Source organism: Orycteropus afer, unplaced genomic scaffold (genome assembly GCF_000298275.1).
Source record: "Orycteropus afer afer isolate SDZICR_OR568_19922 unplaced genomic scaffold, OryAfe1.0 scaffold00208, whole genome shotgun sequence".
Classification (NCBI taxonomy): Eukaryota; Metazoa; Chordata; class Mammalia; order Tubulidentata; family Orycteropodidae; genus Orycteropus; species Orycteropus afer.
The window spans coordinates 1,647,255-1,672,859 of record NW_006921795.1 but is presented as its reverse complement, the minus strand read 5'-3'; the positions used below and the strand labels follow the sequence as shown (position 1 = coordinate 1,672,859).

The following is a 25,605-nucleotide window of genomic DNA, read 5'->3' as shown; positions in this document are numbered from 1 at the left end:
TTTTGGTCAATGACATGAGACAAAGTATATGTGAACTGCTGTATGAAAAGTGAATTTACTCTGTAAATCTTCACCCAAATCAAAATAAAATTATATATATATATGCCTTATAAGAAAAATAGACAAGTCTGTGTTTATTACTTCAAAATATGAACTTTTAAAACAAGACTCAATAAGCAAGCACTATAATGAAAAAAATTGATAAAGTTGATTCATTGATTCTATCAATATTAAAACCTTAAGAAAATTTAAAAGACAGAGAAACAGATTGAGAGAAAATATACTTGAAATATATGAGATAAGACATTCATATCCACAGATCCTACAACTCAATTTAACAAAAAAAATCAAGCATCCTCACAATGGGCAATGGATAAATAAACAAGTAAAATTCCTCAGAAGAAGAAATAAAAACACAATCAGGACAAATAAACTGAAACAGTAAATAAGCCATTTGTACTCATCAAATTGGCAAAGTTTAAAAGTTTGATAATATCAAGTGCTAGCAAGTAATATGGACATTTTAAAGCTGATGACGGCAATTTGGATGGGCCTAACTACCTGGAGAGCAATGATGTTTTAAATGCACAATGTTGTTAGTACCATCCAATAAGCTCTGACTCCTAGCAACCCTTTGTACAGCAGAATGAAACACTACCTGGTCCTGTGCCACCCTAACAGTCTTTGCTATGCTTGAGACCATTTTTGCAGCCACAGTGTAAATCCAACTTTTTTGCTGACCCTCTAGTTCACCAAGCATGAGAATCCTTCTTCAGGGACTGATCTTTTCTGACAATATGACCAAAGTATGTAAGATGAAACCTGGCTGTTCTCTCTTCTAAGGGGCATTCTGACTGTACTTGTTCCAAGACAAATTTATTTGTTCTTCTGGCAGTCCATGGTATTTTCAGCATTCTTTGCCAATACCACGATTCAAATGCATCAATTCTTCTTCAATCAGATTCCTTATTCATTGTCCAGTTTTCACATGCATGTGAGACTATTGGGAAGAAATAGCATGGATCTGCACCTTTTAGTCCTCAAAGTGACATCTTTGCTGTTTAACACTTTAAAGAAATCTTTTGCAGCAGATTTGGCCAGTACAAATACATCATTTGATCTCCTGACTGCTGCTTCAATGGACATTGATTTGGCTCCAAGTGAAATGAAATCTCTGACAACTTCAGTCTTTTCTCCATATATCGTGATGTTGCTTATTGGTCCAGTTGTGAGAATTTTTGTTTTCTTTATGTTGAGGTGTAATTCACTGTGAAGTCTATAGTCTTTGATTTTCATCAGTAAGGACTTCAAGCCCTCTTCACTTTCAGCAAGCAAGGTTGTGTCATGTGCATATCTCAGGTTTTTAATGAGTCTTCCTCCAATCCTGATATTGTGTTGTTCTTCATATAAATCTTACTTCTCAGATTATTTGCTCAGCATACAAAATAAATAAGTATGGTGAAAGGATACACCCCTGACACACACCTTTCCTGATTTCAAGCCATGCAGTATCCCCTTGTTCTGTTTGAATGACTGCGTCTTGGTCTATGTACAGGTTCCTCATGAGCACAATTAAGTGTTCTGAAATTCCCAGTCTTCATAATGTTATCCATAATTTGTTAAGATCCACACAGTTGAATGCCTTTGTATAGTCAATAAAACACAGGTAAACACCTTTCTGTTATTTGCTTTCAGCCAAAATCCATCTGACATCAACAATGATATCCCTTGTTCTGAGTCCAGCTTGAATTTCTGCCAGTTCCCTGTCAGTATACTGCTGCAACCATTTTTTAATTATCTTCAGCAAAACTTGCATGTGATAATAACACTGGTAATTTCTACATTCTGATGAATCACATTTTTTTTTAGAATGGGCATAAATATAAATATATTAATCAGACATGTTTCACTGCTATTCATACGGATTTTAGTGGCCAATTTTTTTTAAAAGTGGATAGCCCCATCCTTCTCCCTACTCTGACTTAGTCTGGAAGCTCTGCTGAAACCTGTCCACCATGGGTAACCCTGATGGTATTTGAAATACCAGTGGCATAGCTTCCAGCATCACAGAAACACACAAGCCAACAACAGTATTAAAAACTGACAGACAAGTGGTGGTTTAAAATGCATAGAACCCACCATTTACTCTTAAATGTCACACAGGTACATGGGGAAGCACACACATTGTAGTGCTGCTTATGGTAGCAAAACATTGGAAACCGAATTGTCCATCAAAAATAGAATGGATACATGCATTTTGGCATATTCCTATGATGGAAAACGTTTTCCAGTTACATATATGAGCTGCTGTTGTTGTTGTTGTTATGTGCCATCGAGTCAGACCCGACTCATAGCGACCCCTCCTTGGGTTTCCGAGGCAGTATCACTACGGGAGTAGATTGCCCCATCTTCCTTCCGAGGAGGGCTGGTGGGTTTGAACCGCAGCCTTCTGGTTAGCAGTTAAGTGCCTTAGGCACTATGCTACCAGAACTCCTATATATGAGCTAGAGCCTTATATATCAGCATAGATAAATTTTGCAACATTCTATTAAATGAAATAAGCAAGCTCCAGGACAGTGCATACATACAGTATGATTCCTTTGGATTAAAAAAAAAAAAAAAAAAAAACCACAAAATGATACCATTCAAGAATGATATTCACAAAACTGATAATAGTGATTGCTTCTGAGCAGGTCAAAAGAGCTGTGGGTGATGAGCAAGGGAGATTTGCTTTAACTGCAATAATCGATTTTTTTCAACGGGGATGTATTCATGCATTATATGTTCTTAGTTGCTGTGATTGATGGTGATCCCTTGTACAACAGAAAAAACATTGCCTGGTCCTGTGCCATCTTCATGATTCTTAATTTGCTCAAATCCATTTTTGTGAAACCTGTGTATTTTGAGTGCCTTCCAACCTTGGGGGCTCATCTTCCAGCACTACATTAGACAATACTTGGTTGTGATTAATAGAGTTTCATTGGTTAATTTTCAGAAGCAGATTTCCAGGCCTTTCTTCCTAATCTGCCTTGGTTTGAGAGCCCCACTGCTTCCAGGTGACCCTACTTGTATTGGAAATACCAGTAGCATGTTGTTGTTGTTGTTAATGTGACGTCGTGTTGGACCCAACTCATAGTGACCCTTCCTTCAGTTACCGAGACAGTATCACTATAGAAGTAGATTGCCCAGCCTTCCTTCCGAGGAGCGGCTGGTGGATTTGAATCGCCAGCCTTCTGGTTAGCAGTCTAGTGCCTTAGGCACTACGCTACCAGAGCTCCCATCAGTGGCATAGCTTTCAGCATTATAGCAACATGCCAAGGGACAAACAGGTAGTGGATTATTATATATGTACTGTAATTATCATTACTTTTAAAAAATGCAAATACAGACATCTTTGGGAGGTGTAATACATCAAGTTTAAAAGAAAAATGGCAAGGTTTCTCTGAAGTGGTCTAGCATTGTTCCTTACATGCCCCTCTGAGAGTGGCTCCCATGGTGATATTTCCTGGTGGCAAAGTCATTTGAAAGTTGGGAAGCAAGCAGCCTATTATTTTTCAGACTACTTTATCAAAATCCAAAAGTGTGATGTCCCCATCAGTGCCTCCAACGCAGCAGAAGCAGACCAAACCAAAAACCAAACTCACTGCCATTGAATCGGATTCAACTCACAGAGACCCCTCCTTGGGTTTCTGAGGTAGTATCACTATGAAAGTAGATTGCCCAGTCTTCCTTCCAAGGAGTGGCTGGTGGGTTTGAACTGCCAGCCTTCTGGTTAGCAGTCAAATGCCTTAGGCACTGCGCCACCAGAAGCAGACAGGAGAGGCAATTATTTGGGCCATGGGTTTTTTATGACCAGGAGGTAAATCTACCCACAGAGCTGGTGGACTGCAAAGGCCCACCACACTCCAAGGCCAATATAAATTCCATAGCTGGGAGCCTGACACTTGCCTTTTCCCACACCCTAGCTTTCAAATCTTCACCATATCAGCAACACATCCCTTTTCAAACCACTGATAACATTCCTGAGTTAGACTGGGAATTTGAAGAGCACTCTATCCAACCTGCTCTATAAGCATTTTCTTGTTTTATTTTTACTTGACCTTCAAGAGAAAATTTTCTCCTTTTATCAAATCCTAAAAGAAAGAAAACAAATGTTGGGGCCCTCCCTTTTGCCTCCTCTCTCCTGGTTCCTGTATACACAGGGGTGTCATAGAAATCTTTATCGCCCCACTAGGTTAAATTGTGTCCCCAAAAAATATATGTTGAAATCTTAACTCCTATTCCTATGAATAGGAGCTCTGGTAGCGTAGTGCCTAAGGCACTTGACTGCTAACCAGAAGGCTGGTGGTTCAAACCTACCAGCCACTCCTCAGAAGGAAGGTTGGGCAATCTACTTCTGTAGTGATACTGCCTTGGAAACCCAAGGAGGGGTCGCTATGAGTCGTGTCCTACTCGACAGCACATAACAACAACAAAAACAACAGTGGGCAGATCTCTAGCTCAGAGGCTTCTAGGCAGACAGGCAGAAGGAAGATTGGGCTTTACAAACATTGGTTCTTTGTAGTCACAGGTGTCTGCTGCTAATGATAAAATGGCATTTCCATGCTGGGAAGTATTTAAGTTTGTTTTAAGAGTCATTTACCATTGCTTAATAGCATTGAGCCCCATTATTGTTAAGGGATCATTTGAATAGAAAAGAATTAGGGAGCATTTGAAATATGCTTTAAAATATAGACAATCCCACCCACCCACCCACACATACACACCACTACTAGAATCAGCCTTAGCATTCAGGGTTTTAAGGATGAGAACATCCAGATACGCTCTGGCACTTACCAAGGTGACCCAGCCAACAAGGACAGATGGATTTGAATGCAGATTTTTCCAAGTCAGAGGCTGGTGCCTTCATTATGCTCATCATGCTCATCGCACTATACTGCCAAGCCACCAAGTAGGGTGACAACTTACCCTGCCCTGGAATTGTACAAGGTTGCTCTTGAAGAGTAGATCCTAGATGAGGGCCTTCATAGCTTAGGGGAGATTATGCAGCATGAATACAAAGTAGTACAAGTTAGCATAGACCCTTGCCACTGGGAGTAAGGCAGACCCAGCTGTGCCCACGCTGAGCCCTGGGTATGATTTCAAAGGGCTGGGAAGGACCCTGCAGCTTGGATGCCAGCTGCAGTGCAAAATCACCCAGGTAGACATGTTTTGTCATGCACAGAAACTCAATGGGGTGGGAGCCCAAGGTCTTTGGGTTTCTGAAAAGAATGAGGGGGCATCCAGAGACCCCACTTCTGGCCTGCCTTCCTCCTTCTGCCTGTGACTGTCACCAGGTCGATTCCCTTCGGCTTCTTCCCTCTGAGGCAGTTGCAGAGGTGCCCAGCCCTGTCAGCAGCCCTTTTTCCCTGCTTCTGAAGAAAATCACACCACCTCCATGGGTTCCAGAGCCTTGCTATGCACACCTCCAGGAGATAACTAACACTTGATAGTGCTGGCCTTACTAGGGTGGATCTGCTGTGCTTCACATGTAGTGGGCTGTTTCTTTGTCACTGCCGGTGCAGTTTATTGGAGGTTGCTGGTAGGAAGGGGAGGGCTTCATTCACTTTTTGGCCAGCCAAATAAGGCTATCTTACTCTTCTTTTTGGAATTCTGGACAGGTACAGAAATGTTTTTTGGTCTTGGGTTATATAAGTGGATTTGGGGGAACTTCAATTAATAGTCAAGAACCAGTTATCATTGAGTTGACCCCAGCTCATGGTAACCATGTGTGTCAGAGTAGAACTTTGTTCCATAGGGTTTTGAATGGCTGGTTTTTCAGAAGTAGATTGCTAGCCATTTCTTCTTAGATCAACTCCAACCTCCAATCTTCGAGTACATTAATCATTTGCACCACGAGAGACTCCTCGATGGGCAACACCAACTGTTTAATGAAGCACTTACATTGAAACTGTTAGGTTCAAACATGTCCCCTTCTAGTGATCTCTATTTGCTCTCTGAGAGTGGAATTTGCAGGAATCAAGCTTAAAGGTTGGGATCAAATGTCTCTAGGACTTGAAAAAACGATGTCAAACAAAATTTATCTAGGAACAGTGTGGGAACACCCAAAATCCTATCAATGGAGGCTGGTCATTACCTCAGGGAGGATGGAGTGTTTTGTGGTGATAACTTTTGCTAGTAAGGGGCCTGGTGGCTGTATAAACATAACTGTGAGAAGTGAGCCTGGCCCTGGAACACTAAACCCTGGATCCCTTGGTGCTATTAAATGGGTGAGTAAGGACAGAATATGGAGATCTGAGGGGATGGAAGAGCTAGGGAAACCCACTCACCCAGCAAAAAAGGGCCCCATCAGTAAGCCAACCAGACACAATGCTGTCCTCTTCCCCTCTCTATCTTTGGGTCACTGTGCCCTCCTTCTACATTATGGTTAAGTAGCATTGTTGGTGATTCTGTGTAGGGTTTCTGTGTTTAGCAAAGGAAGCAAGTATGGGATACAGAGGTCTCAAAGGGCAGTTCTGTCCCTGCAGCCTCCACTTGAGGTCAAGGTGTCAGCCATGCATATCTGGAGGAAGCAAATAAGCCAAAGCCTCTGTGGAGATGGCCTGTTGAGCCTTTTATTTTTAATCAACACTGTGGCCATGAAGATGAGTGAGGGGTGAGAGGAGGAACACACATCATTACTGCTGGGCATAGGAATTCTCTCTTCTTGGATTTGCCTAGGCTGTGGCTGGACCTGTATTGGTGAGGTTCCCAGCTTCCCATGGTATTCCAAGTTGGAGAGTGGGAACACAGCCCCAGAATTGTGTGGCATCAGGATTCCACTGCATCACCCTAACCACTCTCCCCTTTTTATTTCTTCCATGTCCTTCCACTTTCATACATATCCAGCCTAATTTTCTTTTTTCAATTTCCCTTATAATTTTGATGATGAACTATTTCAAAGATATAAAAATATACTCTGTATATTTATAAAAATACAAAATATTTTATAAAAATATGAAAAACCCATCACTCAGCTGTGTCAAGTCTTTTCATTTTTGCCATTTTGTTGTAAGAATAAAATCACAGGTGTCAGCCCCTCACCTGTGAACACTTCCATCTATTTCAGACCCACCCAGCAGCTCCATGGGAGAAAGACCCAGAGATCTGCTCCTGTGAAGAACACTATGGGGTAATTTATACTCTATCACCTGAAGGATGCTATGAGTTGAAATTTACTCAAGGCTTCTAACTACAACATGTCTATTTTCATTCTGGAACTTCTCATTGATTTATGTTTGCGATCTGACAATCCCACTAGAATATCATATTCATGAAAATTGAGATCTTGTTAGCCTTACTCTCTACTTCCAGTGCCTGGCATGAAGGAGATACCCATAAAAGTTTTTTAAATTTACAAATGAATAGGTGAGATCAAAATTTTATGACAGCCTGAAAGTTCAAATGAAACCTCTTTCCCCAGAGGCTGAGTGGGATAAAATCTTCTTGGGATGAGACAACACTCAAATTCTTTGGTCTCAGGATCCCTTTACAGTCTAAAGATCATTGAAGACCCCAAAGAGCTTCTGCTCATGTGGATTATAGCTATCGATATTTAATATATTGGAAATTAAAATGAAGACATTTTGAAAATGTTCATTAATTTATTTTAAAGCAGTCATACACCTATTATATGTTAGCTGCGAAAAGGGAATGGGGTAGCATTCTCCTCTGACCTCTTCTAACTTCCTGAAGGAGAGACAGAATCACCATGAGCAGCCCAAGGCTGGTTACTATGAGAGGGAAGTCAGACATACTTTCACCCTCCAACCTTTTTACCAATTGTGACACTAACCTTCCCTCCCATGGCACTCTCTGCTTCACTGTTCAGTTCCATAGTTCATTGCAGTGGCCACACAGAACTCACAGACAATACTCATGACTAAGGAGTTTATTAGGGAAGCAACAGGTTACAATTCAGGTTCAGAAATGCTCAGGATACTGTTCTTTGATCAGGACAGCCTCCCCCGTGCCGCGTCCACAAGCACACTTCTCTTTGGCCCCCTTGGCCTCTTGGCCTGGCCTCTGCTCTGACTTAGGTAAGTGTTACAGAGCTCTTTGAGTTCTGCCAATAGATGCACCTGTGTGTACCCCACTCTGCCAGCAAGGCTACTGCTCAAAGGCACTCAGCTTTTCACTCCATGGGTCAATAAATCTGCTGCTCTGTCCTGTGCCAGTCCTGGTTCTGCTTCCACTGTCTCACTGCCATCTCTCACTGCCATGTCTCTGTGCAGGGATCTCAAGTCCAAGGATACACTCCATTCCTGCTTCTCTCACTGGGTGGTAGTGAAACCCCCCCTCCCTTCTGATGCTATGAAAACTCCTTTTAGGCATAGCAGAATGACAAAACTGACCAATCCCCACATTAGGATCCCATACACTTTATTTGTAAGGTCCCACACCTACAAAGGGAGCTCTGGTAGCATGGTACCTAAGGCACTTGACTGCTAACCAGGAGGCTGGCAGTTCAAACTCACCAGCCACTCCACGGAAGGAAGATGGGGCAATCTGCTTCCGTAGTGATACTGCCTCAGAAACCCAAGGAGGGGTCACTATGAGTCGGGTCGACTCAACGGCACATGACAACAACAACAACAGCCCCTACAAAGGTGTCCTGTACCTTATTTATATTACTAACAAGCTTTCCAATCTCCTTGCTGGATCATAAATACCTCACATTTACATATTTCCACCTAGTCATCTGGTGGGTACCATAAAGGTCATTGGTAGAAGAGCCTTAACAAGTAATTCACTGCAGGACATTAACACAAGTAACATTTACATGGAAGATAACTACGTTTTTAAATAAATTACGATGCAAAGGGGCACGTTTGAGCACTGCTGCCCCATACTCCCAGGCCCAAGAATTTAGACCAGTCTCCATGGCCAGATGTAGCCTCATTCTGAGTTCTGGGTAGTAGGCAACTTGGGATAAGATCAGACCATTTGCCATTAAGTTGTCTCCAACTCATAGCAACTCTAATGTGTCAGAGTAAAATTATGCTCCATAAAGTTTTCAATGGCTGATTTTTCAAAAGTAGATCACCAAACCTTTCTTCTGACGTACCTCTGAATAGACTCAAATCTCCTACCTTTTGATTAGCAGCCAAGTGCTGTAACCATTTGTACCACCCAAGGACTCTAATTTTCTCTTACACTGTAGTGGTTGTTAGTTTCCATCAAGTTGAATTTGACACAGGTATGTCAGAGTAGAACTGTCTTCCATAGGGTTTTCCATGGCTGGTTTTTCGGAAGTAGATCAAGCCTTTCTTCCAAGGTGCCTCTGGGTGGACTGGAACCTCCAACATTAACAGCCTCACTGGTTAACTGCACCACCAAGGGATTCCCTGGGGGCAAGGCAACAATTGCTTTTTTTGAGAAAGACTCTCCATTTCCCCCTAGATGCCTTGTGACTTACTGCCCCTCCCACTCCCATCCCCATTCCTTTTCTCTTCCCTTTCCCTTAACAATCTTCTCACCTCAAAAAAAAAAAAAAAAATCGAAGAATAGGGTGAAAAGTAATTTTAATGTCCTTAGTAATCAGTTCATAAGCTGTATCTTTTTATGATGTTTATTTTTGTAACCAGAATAAAGGTTATACACATTTTAATCCAAGAAATTCCTTTTGTGTTTTTCCTTTGACTAAATGAGTGGTGAGACCTGATTTTACCATGATTTGTTTATTCTTCTTTGTATTCATGCTGGGAAGCCAAACTGTGTGTCATTTTCTTTTCCTTAGGGCAATACTGAAACTTAAGTTCTTCCCCTTTCTCAGAAGAAGCTGCCCCCTCACCCATTATTTTTCCTTGGTTAGAGGAAATTCACAGAGCCAGGATTTAAAAAAAAAAAAAAAAAAGGTGGTCATCTATCTGGCTCCTGTTGACATGACTAAAGCTCCCCAGGCTGTGTCCACGCCTCTTCTACTTCCTGATGTCATACTATTTTTGTCTTTGAATAGCTCATTGACACAATTGCCTCGGAGATCGGAGAACTGAAACAGGAGATGGTGCAGACAGATGTCAGCCTGGAAAATGGACTGGAACCCGCTGAAACCTGCAGGTGACCAAAGACCGATGAGGCGACAGGCGTGAGAGGGGGCTGAGGGAATCCCGTTTAGCTACTCAGGTGATATTTCTGTCACTCTCAAAAGTTTGGGAACCAGGAGTATGTTGGTTGATGATGAAGTCTCTGTAGGAGGCGGGAGTGGCCTAAGAGCCAATCTTCTGATTGTTACTTGAATTACTTTGAAGGCACCTGAACTTTACATTGTCTCAATTCCTCCTGGCACCAGAACCTGGAAACCTAAAGTTCTATATACCACATCCAACCTACTCACAACGATGGAAAAAATAATGCAGCGTGATCCTCCGTGTGCAAAATAGAATTCAGTGTAGCTGGTGTCAGACTCCAGAAGGTTTAAAGGGGAGCACTAAAGAGGATGGACTCATTTTTCGTTCTCAGGTCAGAAAAAAATCCCAGCAGTAACTATCACCATTAATTATATTCATTAACGATTGCAGCTATTGGAAGTTGGATGTGGTTATAAATTATTAAGAAAGAGGCAGCAATATATTGTGCTAATTAAGCAGAATAGCTGTGCACATGTTGCTCATTATCTACATGGGTATTAAAGGACTGCCTTATTTGTCAGGCTGCAGAGTTCTGGAGAGTGGAGTTGCAAGTCAAGGTGGGCATGGGCAACTTGGAAGAGACCACCACCAGAACCTCTTCCAACTCTTGAATGCCTTGCTAGCAAAGACAACCGAATAGAATCACTACAAAAAGTTCTGGAAACTTGGTGCCTTAGAGATCAGATTCATTATCAGCTTCCCATTTTTTTTCCCAGGGAATGGTGTTGAGTTTGCCTGGTGCAGTGTAAGGATGAGATTTGCAGTGGGGTTTTGTTTATAGATCATGTGGCAGGCAGGAGGGGCCCTGCCAGGGAGAGGGAGGTGATTGTGGTTGTCCAGGCAAGTTTCAAACCAGCCAGACTTGTTCCCTGAGGGAGGCCAAGGGAAGAGAGCACAATTCCAGGGTGTAGGTTTGCAGTTACAAGGTGGTGCTTTAACATCCTGTCTCTGGTAGAACTATAGATCCCCTTAGCAATGAAATTCTGTATGCCTTCCATTTCCTTTCCTTTTCTACCAAATGGCAGGGGTGGACCAGATGGTCCCAAGCTCTTTGTAGCCCCAGGCATTTATTGACTCTTTTGAGCTTATTGTGAAGCACTTCAATTAATATTTCTCCCATAAACTAGCAAATACACAATAATTTTTTGTGGGAGATGTCTAGTCTCACATTCAGAAGAATTCCAAACTCCAAGATCTTTAACCAGGGGGTTTCTCTTCATCCTTTGCATTGTTAAGCAAATATTAAATTGGATTTGAGACTGATGACTGTAGTGTAAAGGAAGAGGGCTTTAGGAGCACTGATTTCTTCCACATCCAGGAAGCATATTAACTGCTTGAGGTAGACACAGTGCTCCCCAGATGACAGACATGAGCATCAGTAATCTTCCCCTGCATATAAGGCACTGGGAATGCCAGGGTTGAAGGAAAGGAGTGGTATTACATGTTAGGTCCCCATCAAGATCTTGTTCTCTCTGACTTCAGCAAGTTAGGAAAACTGGGCTTTCATCTAATCTTTAACATCTCTTTTAAGCTTTGTTTGTTGGCTTTTTCTTCAAAGTTAAGAATGACTAAGCATTCCACAATAACTTTTATCCCCCAGATTAATGTCACTTGTTCTTGAATGCTAATTTGGTTAACACTGAATTTATAAAATTTCAGAGGCATTTTATTTGACTTTTATTTGTAGGAAAGAAAGAGAAAAAGCAAGGTGAGTTGTAATAAATAATGAGTCTTTAGCTTCTGTTCTAGAGACTCCTGCTGAATTCCTAGAAACTTAGAGCTGTGATTTTGGTTTAATTTCTCCATTTTGCCCAGTAGAGATGTCAGCAGGGCCAGGAACAGAAGGGTAGAAGAAAGAAAACTTTGCATTGTTTAAAAAAATTAAGACAGAGTCCAGCTGTGACCACAAGGGAAATAGCAATTTGGCCTGGCAGAGAGCAGTCCAAAGGGGGAAGGAAATGAAAGAAGAGTGGGAGTGGCAGTAGCAGGGTTGCTTTAAGTAAAGCCCCTGTAGAAAGTAAGACCTAACAACCACTAGGACCCTGTGGCTGCACGTATATGTCACAGTCAGCTTCCTTGTGATTCATCTTCCCATGAGTGTGTGCAGGGACATGGCCTTAACCATCCACCAACCAAAAAAAAAAAAAAAAAACCCTCTGCCGTCAAGCCAATTCTGACTTAAAGCAACACTATAGAACAGAGTAGAACTGCACCATAGGGTTTCCAAGGCGATAAATCTTTACAGAAGCCCACTGCCTCATGAGCAGCAGGTGGGTCCAAACTACTGACCTTTTGATTAGCAGCTGATGCTTTAACTACTATACTACCAGAGCTCCTTCATCATGAAATATCCATGTCTTCTTAGTTTGTTGAAAACTAGTTTATTTGCCAGGCTGAGGCCCTAGAATTAGGAATCACTATCTCCCTGCCTGTGTTGGTATTTGGTTGCTCATCATTGTCAAAATTGAGTTGAGTTTCGTATTTTTAACCTCTGTACCCTTCTCAGGATAATGTTTTTTAAATGCATAAAATTAAATATATAGGATGATAGAAGAAAGCAATTATACTGAAATACATTGATCAACATATTAAAAATGTGTGATTTCATAGCATATGTACTGCTTTACTAGCAAATTAAATAGTAAGGTCTATCAGGGGGTCTGGGAACTACTATAATCTCATATACAGATGAGCATAAACAATATGGCACCATCTCTGCAACAACTGCAATGGGAATGAAAACATCTATAACTTTTGTTGGTGACATCACAAGAACTAATAATACTACTATGGTTTGTTGCCTACATTCAAAATAGAAGGAAGTTCATTTTAAAATAAGGTTAGTGAAAATAAAAGTATAACTTTATTTTCCATCTAATGGTAATTCTCAGTTCTTAGCCTACCTGTCCTATCAGAATCCTCTGCCATAGCCCATCACTCCCTCCCTTCTTGGAACACTTGCTTGGCTTAGTTTCTGGGATACCACACTCTCCTAGATTCTTCTTACATTACCTACTACTGCTGCTGCTTATCTCTTTGACTGGTTCTTCTCATCTCCTTGACTTCTTGACACTGGAGTACTGCAGAGCTCAGACTATGAACCCCTTCTCTTTACACCTCCGCTCATTTCTCTTACACTAACCTTAGGCCTGACACTTAAAAATCTCTATGCCTCAGCTTCCACATCAACAAAATTGGGATAATAAATAATAAGCCTAATAGGTTTTTTAGAAAGATTAAATAAGTTAATAGTTGTAAAGAACTTAGAATAGTACCTGGCAAGTGGTGAACACGATATGCATTTATTCAATAAAGAGATAGCAGAGATGTGACAGCATTGGCATTAAAACCATGTGAAGACAGCCCATGAATGTAGTTGCTGTTGATAAGTGGTACACCTGTAAAAAGGTGAATTGGCAAAAGTTGTGTGATATTTATAACAATGACCAAAAAAGAAACAAGCAAAAAAGAGGCTATGTACAACCAAACACATCATGGGGATTTGGTTCCTTGGTTTGGAGGAGTAGGGTCATGGTTTCCTGTGATATCCTGGTTAATTGACCTAATAACATGTTTAGGGCTTCTATTCTACATCCCGTTTCATTGTGTAGTGCTTCAGGTCTTAAAAGCTTGCAAGCAGCCATCCAAAGAACAATAGGTTTCTGTTCACCTGGAACAACAGAGGAAGAAGAGTCCAAAATAGGAGGAGAAAATAGGTTATGTGGCTCATTGCCTCCTTGAACAACTACCTCCTTTGCCATGAGACCAGAAGAACTAGATGGTGCCCAGCTGCCATTACTGAGCATTTTGATCAGAGATGCTATAGAAGAATCCTAATCAAAAAGGAAAAATGAAGAACAGAAAATTTCCACTTCCTGGAGCCATGGATGTTGGATGAAGCCCTGAAACTTTTATCCTGAGACAATCTTTGAACGCTAAACCAAAAACATCCCCTGAAATCTTCTTAAAACCAAATAATACTTTAGCTTAACTAAAAAAACAAACTCACTGCCATCGAGTCAATTCCGACTCAAAGTGACCCCCTTTGGGTTTCTGAGGTGGTAAATCTTTGCAGAAGTAGATTGCCCTGTCTTCCTTCCACAGAGCAGCTGGTGGGTTTGAACCGCCAACCTTCTGGTTAGCCGTCAAATGCCTTAGGCACTATGCCACCAAGAAGGAATACACAGAGTCAGTATACAGAAAAGAATTGGTTAACATTTAACCATTTCAGTAGGTGTAGAATATCATCAAGAACTGGCGGTATTGAAAGAAGAAGTCCAAACTGCAGTGAAGGAATTAGTGAAAAATAAGGCTCCAGGAATTGATGGAATACCCACAGAGAGGTTTCAACAAATGAAGGGAACACAAAAGTGCTCATTCGTTTATGCCAAGAAATTTGGAAGGAGCTACCTGACCAACTGACAGGAAGAGATCCGTGTTTGTGCCCATTTAAGGAAAGGAAACCCAAGAGAATGCAGGAATGATTGAAGAATATCATTAATGGCACACAAAAGTAAGATTTTGCTGAAAATAATTCAAAAATGGTTGCAACATAACATAGACAGGGAACTGCCAGAAATTCAAGCTGGTTTCAGAAAAGAACGTGGAATGAGGGATATCATTGCTGGTGTCAGATGGATCTTGGCTGAAAGCAAAGAATACCAGAAAGATATTTATCTGTGTTTTACTGACTATGCAAAGACATTTGACTATGGATCATAACAAATTATGGATAGCATTGCAAAGCCTGGCAATTCTAGAACATGTCATTGTGCTCATGAGGAAACTATACCTAGACCAAGAGGCAGTCATTCAGACAGAACAAGGGGATAGTGCATGGTTTAAAATCAGGAAAGGTATGCATCAGCGTTGTATCCTTTAGCCATACTTATTCAGTCTCTATACTGAGCAAATAATTCAAGAAGCTAGACTATATGAAAAAGGATGTGACATTAGGATTGGAGGAAGACTCATAAACAACCTGTGATACATAGATGACACAACCTTGCTTCCTGAAAATGAAGATCACCTGAAGTGCTTCAAGTGACTCAAGACTATAGCCTTGAGTATGGATTACACCTCAACATAAAGAAAGCAAAAATCCTCACAATTGGATCAGTAAGCTACATCATGATAAATGGGAAAAAGATTGGAGTTCTCAAGGATTTCATTTTACTTGGATCCACAATGACCATGGAAACAGCAGTCAAGCAATCAAATGGTGTATTGCATTGGGCAAAAAACATTTCACTGAAGTACATTGTAATTTAGAAAAAAATCCACAGATAATTATGCAGCTAGATGAATATTCTCAAAGTAAACACAGCCATGCAAACAGCACCCAGATCAAGAAACAGAGCATGTATTGCAAAAGACCTCTTTAAAATAATCAAAGGGCAAAGATGTCACTTTGAAGACTAAGGTGCACCAGACCCAAGCCATTGTCTTTTCAATGGCCTCATAAGCATGTGAAAGCTATGCAATGAATAAGGAAGACGCAGAAGAATTGATACATTTGAATTATAGTGTTGGCAAAGAATACTGAATTATCACGGGCTGCCAGAACAAACAAATGTCTTGGAAGAAGTACACCTAGAATACTCCTTAGAAGCAAGAATGGCCAGACTTCATCTTTCCTGCTTTGATCATTGTGAATTAAGAGGGACCAGTTCTTGAAGAGTGAAGAAGAGGGAGACCCTCAATGAGATGGATTGACACAGTGGCTGCAAAAATGGGCTTTCAACTGGGATCTTAAAAACTTGCAAGCAGCCATCTAGATGCAACAATGGGTCTCTCCTCATCCAGAGCAAAGAAGAATGAAGAAAACCAAAGATTCATGGAAACAATTAGTCCTAGTGACTGGTACACCATGCAATCCACAGCCTATACAACTATGAGACCAGAAGAACTAGATGGTGCCCGGCTACTACTGTCAACCACTCAGAGGCGGATCTACAGAGGAGGTTCTGGATGGAGAGGGAGAACGATGTGGAACAAAACTCAAAATCATTTGGTGGGGTGTGGTGGGAGAGACCGTATTTGCTGGTCTGATCGAGCCTGGTGGAACCACTGAGACTATGGCCTCTAGCTGCCCTTCAGGTCTGTAATTGAACCCACACCTGTGGCTTCCAAACAAAAGACAGTCATATGAGTTGAACATTCACCTGAGGTAGATACACTCCTTGGAGAGAACAATCATGGGAGAAAGAAGAGCTGTTTATGCACAGGGAGACAACTCAGGGGGCAGGAGTGCATGGAGGGATGGACACAGGAAAGAGGTAACTATTGGGAGGAAGTGGAAGGGGAGCTGTTGCGTTGTGGTAAATCGTAGTCAATGTCATGAGACAAAGTGTATGTGAACTACTGTATGGAAAGTGAATTTGGTCTGTAAATTTTCACCCAAATCACAATTTTAAAAGGTGGGGGAGGGGGGACTCTCAAGCATAGCAAGGATTGTGAGGATGGCACAGGACCAGATGGTGCTTTGTTCTGTTTTACATAAGGTCACTCTGAGTCAAAACTGACTCAATGATACCTAACAATGACAACAACAATAAGGAACGTCTGCTTTCAGCATAATGTTCTTTTAAGATATACATCTAGAATCAAATTGACTCCAGGAACTCGAAAGATTAAATAGGAAATTTAGGGTGCAAAGAGTTTATGGTTAACGGGAAAGGCACAACTAAGAAAAGGAGGGTTAAAGTGGTTGCACAACTCCAAGAATGCAATCAATGTTACTAAATCATACATGTAGAAATTGTTGAATTGGTTAATGTTTTGCTGTGTATATTCTCAACAACAACAAAAATTCAATAAATTATTTTAAAAAATACATGAAGCCCAGACTGCTGTTCCTTGTACACCCTTTTACTTCTTGGCTCAACTTGAGATGAGAACACAGTGATTCAAAGAGAAGAAATAGCAGCTACCATGTGGGGTGACGATGCCCACAGTACCACTTTAGTAAGGCTCTAGTTGGATAACAATGACTTCGTTAACTGCCCTGTGGCCTTCTGAGTCAAACCCATCCTCATTTAGTGCTACTCTTTAAAAAACATTTCACCAAAGTAAAATGTGATCTAGAATCATACAGCTAGATGAATGTTCTCAAAGTAAACACAGCCATGCAACCAGCACCCATTGATCTGGGTGCTTCCTCCTAGGCAGGAACAGCCCAAGGGTAATCACTGTCCTGACTTCCATTGCCGTAGAATACTTTTGCCTGTATTTGAACTTTATATACCTGGAATTATACAATATGTTTTCTTTCAAGCCTAATTTATTTTACTCAATGTCATGTGCTTCTAAGATTCATCCATCCTTTTTGCGTGCAATTGATGTTCATTCATTTTTGTTGTACAGCATTCCATTGCATGAATACATCACAATTTGTTTATCCATTCTATTTTTTATTTTAATGTTTGGTTTTAACAAATAGAAATTTATTCTCTTACAGTTCAGGAGGTGAGAAGTCCAAGTTCAGAGTGCTGGCTCTAGGAATAGACTTTCTCTCTCTGTCTTTCTTGTTCCTAGGAGCATCCCAGTGCAGAGACCCTGGGTCTAAAGGACATGCTCTACTTCTGGCTCATCTTTCCAGGTGGTAGAAGGTCCCCCTATCCATTCTATTGTTGATGGACATTTGACATGTTTCCAGTTTGGAGCTATTTTGAATACTGTTGCTAGTGAATATTCTTGTACATGTCATTTGGTTGGTGAGCATTATGTACACACTTGTGTTAGGAAAATAGGAGTGAAGTTGTTGGTTTGTTTGGTTATGCCTCAAAACATAAACCAGTGTAACAGTTTTTAGGTATACAATTCAGTGATATTGATTACATTCTTTGAGTTGTGTAACCATTCTCATTGTCTATTTCTGAGTAATTTCTTACTCATTAACATAAACTTTCTGCCCCCCTAATCTTTTGAGTTTCTATTGTCAATTTGATCCCATGTAAATAGTTCTTAAAAGAGCACAATTCTCAAGGCAAACATATTTTTCTGGTTAAACTAAACCGTTGTTTGGTTTTTAAAAGACTCCAGGGGATATTTTTACTGTGAAGATAATCTCAGAACAATAGTTTGAGGACCTCATCCATCCTCCATGGCTCCAGAAAGGTCCATGAGAATTTGAAATTATGATCTACATTTTTCCCATTTTGATCAGTGTTTTTTATGGAATTTTTAAGCAAAATATTCAGTAATGATAGCTGGGCATCATCCAGTTCTTCTGATCTCATGGCAAAGAAGGCAGTTGTTCATAAGCAGTTAGCCACATGTGGAATTGTTGGGTGTTGAATTGGTTATATATTCAACTTTAGTACATAATCTAATCAGTTTTCCAAGTGCTTATACTGATTTGCACTCCCACTAACAGCATATGAAAGTTCTAGATGCTTCATACTCTTGGTATTGGCTATCTTTTCCATTTTAGCCATTTTGATGGATATGTTGACTTAGAGTTTCTAAAATCATGATGGATAAAGACAGATAGGAGGACTAGTATGTTGTGAGCCAAGTATTTATCTTAGTTCAGTGGGACACTGGGGTGAGGATTTCTCAAGCTTAACCAAGCATCATGTTTTTCATGTATCAAAGTTCAAGGCTGTTTGACTGCTAACCAGAAGGGTGGAGGTTCAAACCCACCAGCCATTCCTCGGAAGAAAGATTGGGCAATCTACTTCTGTAGTGATACCACCTCAGAAACCCAAGGAGGGGTTGCTATGAGTCGGATCTGACTTGATGTCAGTGAGGTTTTTTTTTTTTTTTTTTTTTAAGTTCAAGGCTAAAGTCATAGAATTGTAAGCTCACAGCCAGTTCATTGGGTGATATTTATGAAACTGTGGCATTATGGAAAGGATTATTTTGGGGGAGGTATTGAAAAGCTAAAATAAATATATATAAATACATTTTATTATTTATATTTCTGCTTTTGAATCTTGTAGTGGAAAAAAAAACTGGCAATAAAACTCTCCCCATTTCTTAGAGTTTTTGCTTTACTTTCTTTAGTACTTTTATGCAGAAATATTCAGCATCTTATTGATTGATTTGGCCAGGTTCATTAGCTGCATCATATCTGACAAATATGTGCACCTAAATCAGATGCAGTTATTTTAGGAGTTGAAGTTCTGCCTTTAAACTCAGATTATATCCACATCCTATACAATTTCTTATATTTAAAAATCCTATCTGCCGCAACCTTTGTGATTTCAAACACAGAATTTGATGCCATTTCATTTAATTCCTTTCCATTTTTTTCTTCTTGAAACTCCAGATACAGAGTGACTACTTTCCATTGATTTATGCCTACTTTTGCTTTTTTAAGAGATTATAGGGAGTTTCTGCATGAGGTCATTTGGATGCACTGGATGCAAAACCATTTTGCATTTTGACTTCTTACACAGTATCCATATTGTGTGCAGTTTTAGTCACCAAATCCAGTATTTTCTTCTTTTACTGTCTGGAAACCTATACATTTCCAGGGAGTTCAGAAACACTCTTATATGTCATTTAAAAGTCATGCATGATATACTGTTTAAATGAATGGAAAAACATTGGAATGATGCATACCAAACAAAATAAAACAAAAACAAACAATAGTGGGTCTGTCACAAGGAGTGAGTTTATAGTCCCTTGATGCAGGGCTTGGGGCCATCCTAAGATCCATAACATCAAGTGATAACATAAACACAGCATCTATGAGCTGGCCTTTCTCCTAGAACTTCTTGTATGTGTTAGGAAGGTTGGTTTTCCTCCTTCACCAGGCTGTGAGTTCCAGCCTGGTTCAGCAGAACTTGGGAGGATCACAATAAACTTTTGCTGACAGAATAAGCCATATCCAGCAGTAACTTAAACCAAAAAGCCAGTTGCTGTCTAGTAGATTCTGAATCATTGGAATCCTATGTGTTGTAGAGTAGAACTGTGATCCATAGGATTTTCAAGGCTGTGACTTTTCAGAGCAGATCCCAAGTTCTTTCTTCCAAGGCAACTCTGGGTGAATTTGAACCCACCTTTCAATTTGCAGCCAGGTGCTTAACTATTTGCATCACCTAGAATTCCTGCCCCTTGAAAAATGTTTAGTGTTATCAAAATGTGGTGGTTCAAACCCACAAGCTTCTCCATGGAAGGAAGATGGGGCAATCTATTTCTTTAAAGATTTACCAACCTAGAAACCCAATGTGGGTTGCTATGAATCAGAATCAACTCAACGGCAGTGAGTTTGGTTTTGGTTTTTGGTACATAGTCTGTTTCCAAGAACTGCAAATGCATATTTTCAGTAATTCTTGGATATTTGTTATTGCCTCCTTGTTTGCATTTTTTCTCAAAGAATATCTGATGGAAAAAAAGGATAGAGAAGCTCTTCAGCTTGCCTAGAGATTAGATTCTGAAAGACAATTGAAATCCATTTGTCCAAGTGTCTTAGTTTCCTAGTGCTACCATAACAGAAATAGCACAAGTGGGTGACTTTAATGAACAGAAATTTATTTTCTCACAGTTTGGGAGCTATAAGTACAAATTCAGGGTGCTGGCTCTAGAGAAAGGCTCTCTCTCTGTCGGCACTGAGGAAGATCCTTGTCTCTTCAGCTTCAGTTCCTCAGTTCTTTGGTGATCTTCATGTGGCATGAAGATCATGTACCTTTTCCCATATATGTGTCCTTGCTTCTGTGCCTGATCTGCTCTTTTATATCTCAAAAGTGATTGGCTTAAAACATACCTCATTAGCATAACAAAGAACAATCCTATTCCCAACTGGGGTTACACTCACAGATAGAGAGGTTAGAATTTACAACTTATATTTTTGGAGCACACAATTCAATCCATGGCATCAAGTGATAACATAAACACAGAATTCCTTCCCTTGGTAGCAAGCAGACCACGCTTTGGGGGACATAGCTTTGTTTATAATCGGAGGAGGTTCTGTGATGGTAATTGTTTTGCAAGAGATTTTTCTGTTATGCCCATTCAAAATATTCTGCTATGACTACTTGGAAAGGGATCCATTTCCCTCCTGATCTTCTCAGATCATGAAGAGTGTTTGAATATAGTTACAAGGAAGTCTGTAAAGATTGACTAATTCTTTGCTGATAACTGTAACCAAAGTAACAGCAGGTAAGTTCAACTTAAAGTATTTAAATAGTGGATGCTATAGCTCTGGTAGGAGCTCTGGTAGCTTAGTGCCTAAGGCACTTGACTGCTAACCAGAAGGCTGGCGGTTCAAACCCACCAGCTACTCCTCAGAAGGAAGATTGGGCAATCTACTTCCATAGTGATACCACCTCAGAAACCCAGGGAGGGGTCGCTATGAGTCGGGTACAACTCGAAGACAGATAACAACAACAACAACATAGCTCTGGTAGTATAGTGCCTAAGGCATTTGACTGCTAACCAGAAGGCTGGTGGTTCAAACCCACTAACCACTCCACAGAAGGAAGACTGGACAGTCTACTTCCATAAAGATTTACCACCTCGAAAACCCAAAGGGGATCACTATGAGTCGAATCAACTTGATGGCTGTGAGATTGGTTTGGTTTGGTTATTTGCTAAAATATCTGGACAGTGTAGCCTGAAGATTTTTGCAACCTATGAGGAGAAAGAATTATAAACAAGTAAATATGATATAATGGAATGAGAGCATAATATAGAGGTATACCAGATGTCCTGGGAACCTTGGGGGTAGGGAAAGGAGTAGGTAATTCCAAGTAGAAGAGGTTTTAGAAAAGCTGTGACTGTTAACATCAGTCTTAAAGGATGAGTTAAGCAGGATTAAGAATTCCAAAAAGATCTGCCCAGTCTGTTCTTAATTGGTGATACCTGTTATATTTTGGAAGGTTTCTTTTTCTGATTACCAAAGTAGAAAAGGGACAATGTACGAAATAGATAAAAATCATCATAAACCCTCTGCTAGTGCAGAACCATTTTTGTCTGGTTTGTTGGTTGATTTTTGTTTTAGTGTGTATCCTTCCAATATTTTTTCATGTATTTAAATGATAGACCATACATGATTTTTAACTGACTTTCAAGAGTGGTTTTCATCTCCCTGGAAATGCACAGTATGTCTTAGAGATTGATTCCAATTGGTTGAAGGCTATTGTTGGTGTTAGGTGCCATTGAGTTGATTCTGATTCACAGTGACCCTATGATAGAGTACAACTACCCCCTAGGATTTTTTAGGCTATTATCTTTATGGGGGCAGATTACCAGGCCTTTTCTCCCTTGGAGCTGCTGGATGGGTTCGAACAGCCAATCTTTTATTTAGTAACAGAGCACTTAACCACCTCCTGGACTTCTTGGTTGAGGGGTTAAACCTTCCAGTTTAGTGGCTGGCTTCTATGGCACCATTAAACCTCAGCACACATAATTTTAACAGTGGTATACTCTGAATAAATGTTATGCTCTGCAGGCTTTGCCTTCATGCTATTGGTAGTTGATTCTGCCATAAAATTTCTATTTAGTTAGAATTCAATTATGATTTAGTGAAGCTATAAAATAACTCCAACACAGCCAAAAGCACTTAAATATTAAGAATTGCAAATTACTTGCCTCCTTTCCGCAGAGCAGTATGCTTGCTGTTCCTCTGGGGCCCAGAGGTCCATGGGATGAGACTGCAGATCCAGCCTGGCTCCATCCTGCCCTGTGTGAACACCAAGAGCAACCAGGACAACAGTTTCTTTGTTTCTGTTTCTTATTTTTACAGAAGCAGATCAATGCCTTTGCCAGTGCTGACTCCATATCTGTCTTTTTGTTTTTAATTGAAGAGTCAACTGGAGGAGTTTACAAGCCAAGAAGCCACCAAATCTTTCTTCCCTGATGAAAACGACAGTGCTTCTAAGGCAGACATGCTTGTGTTCACATTTCAATGTTATCCATGTGTAGTCCCCAGTACATAGAACTTAAAAATCATTGAAAATCCTAAAAATTTGTCACAAAAAGCCTCCTTTTGAGGTGACATGCTTTTAGAAATCTGTTTAAGGAAGTAGTAGCCCTTTCCTTCAGAAAGGCAGCAAGGAACAAAATCCATAACCCAAAATGTTTAGTGATTCTCTCAAAGTTTAGGAGAACAAAAATGGCCTCAAGGAATTAAAGAATCCTTTGGCATAGTGTACAAAAGTCAGCAAGTTGTAAAATGGGCCTTTGGTCCAGTTCTATCAATTTCTAGTATTTTGGCCTCAATAAGGAGGCTATTTAAATGGCCTCTGAAGTCTCTCATAACTCAGGTAAATATGCAGTGAATCTTAAGAGAACATATCTTCTAGACCTCCACCCTACCACTTTCCACCTTGTGTGGTGGGAAGAATTTCCTCAGCCCATCTGGTGATTTCTCTGCTGTAAATTGAGAGCGTTAGCCAAACTCCTGCATATACCCAGAATGAATCTGTGTCTCCCTTCTTTCCCACACCTTAAATATTATAAAGTAGGGATTTAATTTGGTGTCATGGTGTCTGAAGAAGTGTTTTCATGGCTGACAATGTTATAAAATCATTGGACCTCAACTCCTAGGTATTTTTTAAATGAAAAGTTTTCTAGGAATTTTTTTTTTTTTTGCTTACTTTTGTGTGAGTACATGTGTTTATCAAATAATTGGTCCTTATGCTAGATATTTTTATCAGGTGGCTCCCTTTGGTATGGGCTGTCATCTTCCCTGACTCTCTACATAAGGGGCCTCTTCTACTAACATTTTTCCAGAAACCACTGATGACAGACCCTCTTCTCAACCCAACCCTACTAAACTGCCACTGTGGGGCATTTGGGGTATGTTTGTTTTCCTTTTGAAACATGGACAAGGATCTGTAGCTCCAAGCAAAACTGTGGTGACCATAGATTCAGAGTTCTGTCTGGGCCTTAATTCTTAAGACAGCCGTCACATTGGCCCCTTGTAGCTGAAGCCCAAACCCCTCTGGCAGTACTGTGTCCTGGGTAGCATTTTTCTTGCCATTGCAGCTGAAGCTGTACACAACAGAATAAGGAAAAGAGGAACCCAGAGATGCAGGAAGCACACATGGACATTTCTACACATTATCAGAGAAATGGTTGCTTTTCTTTCTTTTTTCCATCTGAGAGTTGAGGGTCCAAGTTGGGAATAGACCACAATGGCAGATAGGAGAACTCTTCAGTTACAAGCACCTGCCAGGTGACACCCAAGAACCTTCCTCCTGGAGGTTCTGAGGTTCTTCTAACTTCCTCCAAGTCACATTAAATTCTGACAAAACAAACTGGAAATTTTGTTTATAGGATTGTCTTTATCTGTCCTAGAATAGAAATATATTACCTTGCTTTCTTCTTGTGAATATTCAAAACTTGGGGGGAAAAAAGAGACAAATCCTGGGAATTCCTCTGAACAGAATCTTTCTTCATAGTTCCATAGTTATTCCAGGCTCTGGTTGCTCCTGTGCTGGACCAACTGGTTTTGTTGGAATCCTAAATCTCATTCCCAATAAGGAAATAAGATAGTGCATATTTGGGGATCCTGAATGGAGCACTTATTGCCAGTGTTCTGTGTCAGTGGGCACAGAATTGCAATTCTAGGCTGAAACTTGCCATTGACTTTGTGCCCACCCAAAGTACACACCACTTACTAGAGGGGAGGCTGCATGAAATGTCTGAGAGGGGCATTCAAGAGGAGTGAGGAAGGAATTTCTAAAATTTTGGATTTGTCTTCTGGAAGGATTGGAGTTGCCACCTTTCTTACCCAAAGTCCTGAGATGACCAGAGGCCAGTGGGCTCCTGGTAGCTATAGTGATTTTTGCCCCAGATTTCCTCATAAACACAGAGATATGCAAATACTCTGTCTTCTGAGACTGAGACTGAGCAGCTGGATTCTTCTGTTGGTGCCTCGCTGAGTGAAGACCAGAATTAGAGGCTATGTACAGAGCCCCATGTGGCAGTGGTGGATCAGTGGTAGACTTCTTACTGGCCATGAGATTCCATCCATGGGTTTGATTCCTGGCCAGTGCACCTCAAGCACAGCCATCACCTATCTATCAGTGGAGGGTTACATGCTGCTATGATGCTGACAGGTTTCAGCAGAACTTCCAGACTAAGACTAGGAAGAAAGGCCTGGCAATCTACTTCTGAAAATAAGGCAATGAAAACCCTATGGATTACTACCATTAGATCCACGTGGGGATAGCACAAATCTGGGCAGTGTTTTGTTCTGTTGTGCATGGGATCACCATGAGTCAAGGGCCAACTCCTTTGCAGCTAACAACAACATGGGAACCTCAGAAAGAAGGTAATGGAGACATCCGGTGCCCATATTCTCCCAGTCCAATGAACATCCCCTCATCTTCCCTCAGAGAATAAACCTCACTGTCTTCCAGACCCTGGTCAGCCTACAGTAGGAATTTCATCATTTCCTATCCTGAGCTAGATCTGAATAAGGACCAGGGCTGAAGCCAGGACAGAAAAGAGATTAGGCCTGTGTACAGATAACTATCAT

The 25,605-nt window shown here is 40.6% G+C and overlaps 1 protein-coding gene across 1 annotated transcript in view; it reads left to right on the top strand.

The window, feature by feature from the left end:
- The window catches only part of RIN2 (Ras and Rab interactor 2), a 188,115-nt gene that overhangs the window by 90,999 nt on the left and 71,511 nt on the right, over positions 1 to 25,605 (top strand). Inside the window, exon 4 of the mRNA XM_007948218.2 lies at positions 9,998 to 10,098. Coding sequence (XP_007946409.1) covers positions 9,998 to 10,098 — 101 coding nt within the window. The remainder of the gene's footprint in view (positions 1 to 9,997; positions 10,099 to 25,605) is intronic.